The sequence below is a fragment of the Lathamus discolor genome, chromosome 5, assembly GCF_037157495.1.
Source record: "Lathamus discolor isolate bLatDis1 chromosome 5, bLatDis1.hap1, whole genome shotgun sequence".
Taxonomy (NCBI): Eukaryota; Metazoa; Chordata; class Aves; order Psittaciformes; family Psittacidae; genus Lathamus; species Lathamus discolor.
The window spans coordinates 35,233,334-35,242,015 of NC_088888.1; the positions used below are offsets into that span (position 1 = coordinate 35,233,334).

The 8,682-nt window shown below is 35.6% G+C and overlaps 1 protein-coding gene across 1 annotated transcript in view; it reads left to right on the top strand.

The window, feature by feature from the left end:
• The window catches only part of WDR27 (WD repeat domain 27), a 92,368-nt gene extending 84,612 nt beyond the window's left edge, over nucleotides 1-7,756 (top strand). The window contains exon 24 of the mRNA XM_065679069.1: nucleotides 7,010-7,756. Within this exon, the coding sequence (XP_065535141.1) occupies nucleotides 7,010-7,057 (48 nt within the window). The 3' untranslated portion in view covers nucleotides 7,058-7,756. The remainder of the gene's footprint in view (nucleotides 1-7,009) is intronic.
• Nucleotides 7,757-8,682: the final 926 nt, after the last annotated feature.

Below are 8,682 nucleotides of genomic sequence, written 5' to 3' on the forward strand. Positions count from 1 at the left end.
TTACATTGTGTTGTGGTTTTTTATATGTTAATTGATGTGTATTTATAAAGACATGGTAATAGAAACATAGCACTCCTGTTTAAATGAAAATTTAACAGGCTCTGGGGTGTTCTTTATCTGAAATACAACCGGCACATAACCAATTTCTAAAGTTTGAAAAAAGTAAAAATAAACTTTGTATATGTGCATGGATATGAACTCATGCATCTATGCCCATATAAACATGCATTGTTTCTGTATGGCATGATATTACCAGTGGGGTGGTAATGCAGTGTCATAGTTAGAAGAGGAAATGTTCGCAGTATGTTGCCTTTTTTTTCTGCCGAAGCACATACATACATTCACAGCACAGGTGGGTGTTCATTAGCAGTTGAAGGCAGAGGCTTTGTAACAGGTTATTTCGAGAAGAGTACGCATATTCCACTCCCTCTTGGGACAGGCCATGGTTTATGTTTCTGCTGTACAATGTTTTTTTCCACTTGGAGCTTTTGTCAGCTCATGTGTGCCTTCAGAGAAACAAATGTTTTCTTAGTTTACTCCATTTTGGTTTTCTTCTCTTCCTGTGCATTTTGACTACTAAATTTTCTGTTGTTTCCTAGTGTACAATGGCTCTGAACTATGGCTTCTAGTACCATTCTTTCCTGCACTTCTTGGCTTTTATCTTTTCTCTCTTAGCATTTTTGTTCATAAACTGTGTGCACAGTGGTTACTCTCTTGAGAGATTGTTTTCCCCTTTTTGCTTTCTTCTTGAAGTCAGTTCTCTTGGAAACATAATATCATACGTGCTTACACAGGGAAAATGAATTCCACCCCAGCCAAAACCAGCACATTTGTCAATCCCTATTCACTCTAGATATCCTTATATTAGTTTCTTCTGGATCTAAATAAGTTGAAGATTTAGCACAAAATTTTTTTTAATTTCTTGTAGATAAACTAAGTGATACACCAATGTATGATTTTAGTTAAAAGTGAAAAATCCAAGATGTGCATTTGAAAGGACTGGAAAATTCTGATGGAAGGCTGCTATAAGAGTTTATATGTAGTGTATCTACCTACTTCCACTGCTGTTACCTTGTAATTACACTAATGACAAATAATGTTTACTGTAACTGAAAATTGATACCTCTGATAGTCCCTGCAATGGACTATGCTACATGTCTAAAACAATAATATGTAGAACTCTGTGTTATGGGAAGTGGGGTGTGGTGATTTCTTGTTATAAGAGATGTGGTCTGTAGAGAACTTTCCCTTTTAATCATGAAACATACGGAGTAATGAATTACACTTTATTGTTGTGCTTCAGTACCTTGACCCTGTCCTGGGTGTATAATACTTTGAAAAGTATAGTTCATCCTCTAATTTCACACCTATTTCTTCAGTATTGCCATTTGTGATTTTTCTTGACATAGCACAAATGCATTCCCATTAGCAGAGTGAGCCTCCCCCCTCACCCATTTAAAAATGAGTGGTATGCTGCCTTTGATAAATACTAACCTGAAATGGAATTAGCTGCTTCAAAGCGCCAGGCTCTGTAATCTTGGAGCGGTCCCTCAAGGTGTCAGAGCACCAGGATGGAACATCTGCTGAGACAGAATTTTATGCTGGAACCAAATTTAATAAATAAAAGATTGTGTGAAAAAAACAATTGTACTTAATGAGACCTTTCCTAAGTTCATTTTTTATTACTAGGATGGTTTTGGGTTTTAAATTAACCTTTCTTTTAAACTTCAGCTTTCTGCTTACTGTGAAATCAATAACAAAAGCAATTATTGTTTTTGATAGAAAACCAGGTCTGATGTCATAAAGCTCAAGCCAATATAATTATTTCAGTAAAAATAATAAGTCTGTAGAAAGAGGACATCTGTAGTGAGCAAAGCTTACCTTCAAGAAAGGAAAAAATAATTTCTTTAGGTTCATGATACAAATTTTGCATGAGACACTCTCCCAATAGTTCTCCAACAACTTCAACAACAAAGTTCAAGCAACACTTCATATATGAGAGTACTTAAATCGTGACTGTTATGTTTATTGAACCATTTTCCAGTGTTGCCACTGCTCACCACAACCTTTTGTTCAGTCTGACATATTTTTATTTTCAGTTATTTTTTAAGTTGTCTGCTTTCACTTGTATTCTAGCTGCTGGGATTTGGTGTACTGATATGTATTTAGTTATGTAAGGAACATTTACCACTACTTTGTCCTAGTGCTCTGCACACATAAGGGTCTACTGCCAAAATGGCATGCTTTTGGGAATGGAAATATTTAATATGGCCTATTAAAATAAATACAGCATTTGGGGGCCTATGTAAGTCATCATTAATAGCCTAGTAGCAAGCAGTGAAACTAGATTTTTCGATCATTGTGAGTTGTAAAGAGTAAATCTAGTGTGTTGTTCCAGTAACTGGCTTTTTTACATTAAGAACTGGTTCAGTGCCCCTTAAGTCAGAGGAAACTCACTTGCTGGGGTTAAGAAGCATTGGCTTATATCATAAACCTGGAAAATGTGCAGAATTTTCCATAAGACCGTATTCTGCATCACATCTATACTCAGAACATTTGCAGTGATGTTGTGTTGATCTATCTTCCAGTAGTGTTATAAGCTTTATAACTATCTTCTGTCAGGTATTTGTTTCTTCACTAGCTCTAGAGGCAGGAAATTATGAAGCGGGTAACATTCTTTTAGATGAGGATATTTAATATGGTTTTTACTATCTTGCTTACACAGATTCTTATCTTTGTTTGAGAAGGCAAAGCCAAACAAATTATATCCGTTTCAGGAGTTTGTAGTCATTTGAGATATCTTATTCAGGTTTCCTCCAATTATTAGATTTAAATGAAAAAGATTTCTGAATGTTAGTTTAGAACAGTAAGATAGGTTTAAGATTGCTTCACATATTATATTTTGGTCGAGTAAATTTCACATATCCAAAGATTTGTTTTGATGTGTGGAAATTACTGTTTTTACTTGCCTATTAAAATGTCATGAGACTTCTGGGTTTTTTTTGAGCACATGAATAATACTAAAAGCTGACAGCAAAGAGATGCAGGTGCTGAAACAGGTAATACATTCAGAAATATGATACCTGGAGGAAACTGCCCAGGAGGTTCCAGGAACATCTGTCCAGAGGAGATGAGCTTAATCTGAATCATAAGGGAACCAAGGTTTTAAAACTCAAGGTTGAGTTTGGGATGACATTTCTGTGAAAAATCAAAGTGCAGAAATTCTGTATTGTCACAGATATGTAGAAACGGACAGGCAGAATCTAGAAGTTAGGCTGCCAAGAGCAGAGCTTGTGATACATTTGCACAAATACTAAGAAATAAGGTGGGAAAATGGAATGGTTGGGGCTGGGTGAAGGCAGCCTTGGGTGATCTGTTAGGCTTATTACAAATTTGGTGGAAGAAGGGCAACCAGTGAAACACATCATGGTTATACAGTTAGAAGCTGCTAACGTGTTTTCTGTGTTTTCTCGGTTCTCATTTCTGGAGTAGGACAGCTATCTTAACAATAATAACTTGTATTCTGTCTTTGGTCTCTAAAAAAAAACATGTGGCTTTGGTCTGATTGAATGCTTGGTGTGTGGCTGTCAAATTAAGTAATCATCTTTCAACAAAACAAATCTTTCAAAGTGCTACTTACATGTCTTCTGTTGTTGGGTTACACCACAAAAGCAGAGCTGGTAAACCTTTCATGCACTGTAGATCTTCAGGAATAAAGGTGGGGAGTTCTACATTGCTTTATTTAAGGCTTTCTGAACAGGAAAAATACAGTAAAAGTCAGCTCCATAATGTCTTCTTCTCTTATTGCTCTTGATTGTTGCTAGCTGTCAAACCAATGCAAGATTCAAGAGCAACAGTAAGTACTACAGTATGGGTGGTTTTGCTTTGATCGATAAACTCTAGTGTTTAGTGATATCCCATCAATTTAATTTCAGCCACATAATTTGCTTTCTGAGAGTTTTATATTTCAGCTGTAACTGTGACACTAATAAATTCAGAGTTTACATCTATTCATTCAAAGGTGGTAAAACCAAAATTCTATTCTAATAGACATTGACTATATCCATTGAAGAGAGACCTGTCTCTGCTGCTCTGATTGATGACATTTGTTCATCCTAAATTCCTACATGAGGAAGTCCCTGCCACTTCCTCCTGCAGGGGCTGCTGCCAGGGCCAGCAGTACCACTTGCCGAAGCACCTTTGGTGCCCAGAACTGCCACCGCAGTATAGCAGGACCAGCCAGTCTGTGGGGTGAGTGGGACACTGTGCTGCAGGATGGGATCCCACTGTCCCTCCCTGTTTCTCTGAGGGTCACATGAAAAGTTACAATTAGTTAATTTAGTTAGTGGGATTTTTTACTGTTTCTTTTAGAAGGACAGAAATGCTAAGTTTGTAATCAGAGCAATTCAGTAGGTGACAGGCTCTAGCATAGCACTTCTTGGTTCTATGAAAAATCAGTGATTCTGGTTTTGAATATCTTCAATTTGTGATTTTAGTAAGTTATTCATACAAAATCACTTGAGATACACAAATAAAAATTATTTTTATTTTTAATTTGACCATTATTTACTGTTTATTACTGCATAGTTCTCTATATAATAACTGTGGCGGTTGGGAAGCAGCTCCATATGACCAGTTTCAAAACATGCTAATTTAATAGACCAGAAGGCTATGGGACATTACTTTAAACCTTGAACTTTCTGTTTTTGATGTTTGATGACTGTGTAATGAGTTAGTATTTCCTTTGAAAAGCATTTATTTCTTTTCGAGTTAGTTAGGTTTTGGTGTATTGAAGCACAGGCAATGACAAGCCTCTGCAACAAGTGGAATAGGAGCCCAGACAATGTTAAACAGATGCTCTTGAACTAAAGTCTTTAATGTGAAAATGCCACTAGGGCACTCAAAAGCAGGTGTAAAAAAGCATAAGTTGAATTAGAAAATGTGTGTATTTATCTAACTTGGTATGTTTATTTTACCTGTCAAGTACATGGCAGAATGCAAAACAGCTCTAAACTTCCGTAATGAACAGTCAGCCGTCGCAGGCTCTTGTGCAAATGTTGGAGTTACAGTTGGTACTGAACAACGTTTAGGTTATTTATAAGTAAATATTCTCCAGTCTCTTATTGAGGTATTAAACTAAGTAATAACTCATTATGTTAACTTTCATTTCTGTTTTGATTACTTTTTTCTATCACATCCATATAAGCCATATAAGAAAAAGAGGGGAACAATAAGATTAACTAACTAGCCAAACCGTAAATAAATGCTTCCCTGAATTTGATTTCTACTTTGAAAATAGAATTTGTGGCAGTTATTCCTATAAATTGTATGTAACAGCTTGACCTGCAGAATTCTTTTTCTTGAAGCTTGAGGGATGGCTTTGCTTCTGGTAGTTTTGGTTCTATGTATGCCCTCCCATTTTCAAATAACAGTTTGAATAATGAAAGCTAACCCTCTAAAAGTTATATTCTCATCTGGTCTTCTGAGATAGTGGATTTTTGGCAAGATTATACTTTTTGCTGTGCAGTTGTGGACCTTTTTAAGATTTTTTTCTCTGCATATTATACATATTTATGTATTTATACTAACTAAAATGAAGCAAAAATCATATTGTGTGCCTGTAATGTGAAACTAGCTGGAATTGCTTTGATTGTTATTATTTCCTAAAGTACAGTATGTCCTAAAACTTGCATTGTGTACACGTAAGCATGTCATATGAAAAATTAAAATAAAATATTTTTTATATGTATTGCTGTGCATAACCAACTGCTTGTGGCTTAAAAAACTCCAGTTCTCTAATTTAAAGCACATTTTTTAGGTGGCATCACTACAGGAGCATATTTTCCACCCTCCAAAGATAATTCTAAAACAAAATATATACTGTGTTATTATAAAAAGAAATTTATTACACCTTCTGCAGCCCATCACATAAAGGAGGACTGTGGTCAAGAAGTTGCTCTCCCCCCATTCTGGCACCAGGTGTTGTAGGTGCTTTGTAAACCTTGAAGTTCCTCTAAAAAGCTCTAAAATGTACGAACCCTAAACCTCTGCCCTGCTTTATGGCCTTCACTACTCACACATTCATTGACATGAAAAACAGTCCATGCTCTCATACTCCTTCTAGTATTCCATAATACTGTAGTGTTTGTCCCATAGGAAAGCTTTGCATAGGTTTCAAATTATTCACAAAACTGATGCCAAATTTTGAATACATATCACCGAGATTTTTTTTTATTTTTAATTTTAATTCGTATATTGACTTTACTATAGAGGTTTCAAATATAATTTAAAACACAGTTTTAGAGTAGTATTCTTGAATAAAAGGTACTGTTTGTAGATCATCACTTTCTGAGTTACCACAGGTTTTTAACTCCTTGTTTGTAGAAGTTTGCAGAAAATGGTATTTGCTCTTTTTTTATAAGTAAAAAATTTATTTGCTCTTTAGACTGGTAAAAGAAAGCTAATGCAGTTGAAGGCTCTTCATGCATGCCTTTGAGACTTCCCGCTTCATAAAGGATTGTGGCCTTTTGCAAAGTACTCTTTTACGAAGGAAATTCTTATACTGCATTCAACACCAACAAAAATCAGAAAACTGCATTTGTTGGTATGCCTGATTGAATTCATAGTATTTTCCATCTTCATTTATTCCAGCTCTTTCTTATTTCTTCCAAGCTCCCTTCCTGAGTCATACAGAGTGACTGCTGTTTGACTTTATGTGGTTTAAACATATGCTTTGGTTTTAGAGACTGTTGATGTGTTAACGGATGTTGACACAAATCTGAAAATAGTTGGAAAATAAAAATCTAAGTAAAATGGAATTTTCAGATTAGCTTGGTTGAGAAGAGTCTATAGATTAACTTGTTTCTGTTTCTGAAGTGAATCCTGGACCTTTAAACATGGAAGTAAATGTCCTCTTAATGTTCTTCATTCATTTCGTTGCTCTGAAGCAAACTTCACTCATTTGAAAGATCTTTATTAAAGCCATATGTTCTTTTCTTTTTAACTGCAGCTCACCACAGCCACCTTGGATGGCAAACTCAGATTGTTTCTACCCTGATATTTGCCAGCTTGTGGATCTTTGTTCCTGGTGGTCTGAGAATAATGACTTGCTGAGAGAAAGGAGACTGGTAACTGGCCATAGGCAACAGTATAATATTTCCCTTTAAACTACAGTTTTCTTCTTACTTTGTTTTCTGCAGGTTCCTCAGGCTGTTTTCAAAGTTTTTTCTGTTGTACAATCTGTTACCTTTATTGCAAAAATAAGTGGAAAAGATCACGAAAGACTCTACTAATTCTGACTTCATTCTAGCAAGTCATCACAGAAATGGCTTGGGTGCTTAGTTAGGTGTATTCTGTATTGCTTTGCTAGACTGGAACCCCTTCAGTCTAGATTGAAAATGCAGTTAAAACAACAACTGTTCCACTTTTAAAGCTAGATCTGCCTGTGACCAAATATTTAAAAGAGGGAAGAATTGTATGTCTTCCTGAAATACCATGAGAGTCCTTCTGTTGCATTCCTTTGGGGTTACTGGAATCAGCATGAATTTTGTTTGAAGGCAGAATTGTACTGGTTTACCCTTTATACTACATTCTATAAATTTCTTAGGGAATATGTGAGAAAGATCTTTTTAAAATATTACCTTGTTGCTGCAGTCTGATATTATTAAAACAGCTTTAGTTGTAAAGAAACTATTTCTGTCTTTTCATTACTGTTTAAATATTAAAAAATAAAATATTTAACTAAAATGAAAATAAAGTTATGGGAAAAAAATTAAATTCTTGTATTCTTCCTAGCTTACTTGGCTTGATCTTAGAAGAGATTTCTTAACCAACTCTTTGGATTTTGTTGTTTGGTTTTTTTAATAGGCATTCAAAGTGGTCATTGGCTCTAGGTAAGAGTAGAGAGCTTGTATATGACTTGTGGAAGGAGACAGATTTCTTCTTTTCCTTGCAAAATTGTGCTGCAATTTCCATTAAATTTGCCAGAACAGAATTACTAAACTTCATTAATCAGATTACTAAGTTGTTTAATTTCCATAACAAATGTTCTTTGAAAAGGCTTTAGCTGCTTTTTGCTAAGGAGAATAATTTACCGTCACTATGTATCATATTCAGACATTTTCTAAAACACAACAGTCTCTTCAATAACTATAGGAGTGTAGTGCATCTAGATCTACTCAGCAGGAGTCTGAACATCAGAATCGGACCTGCTGTGATTAAAAGAAATCTGAAATAAGTCACATGAATTCTTTTTCAGTTCAAAATCAAATTAACCAAGAGAACACCTTCTATGCTGTGGCTGCACACTCGTGCACTACAATCACAGATTATCAGCAAGGTTGGAATTTTTAGCTCCCCCACAGAGATCCTCACAATGGTCTTCAACAAACATTTAGCTAAATTTCTCATCTGTGTGCTCTGGACAGCACACCTGAAATACAGAAAACCAGCATGGTGCATAACTGTCTTTGCAAGGAAAGTGTTCCTGAACCCCACGTTGCAACTTGCTTAGTAATGACCAACTCTTTGGAGAGTTTGAAACATTTGCTGAGGGGATGTGAACTGTAATTATTACTATTATTTTCCTTCTAAAAGTGCCAGATTTTTAAACAGGATAGCATTCTCAAGGCTCAAGGCAGAGGATGCACAGAAAACCTCTGAATCCGTGCTGCAAGCATGAAC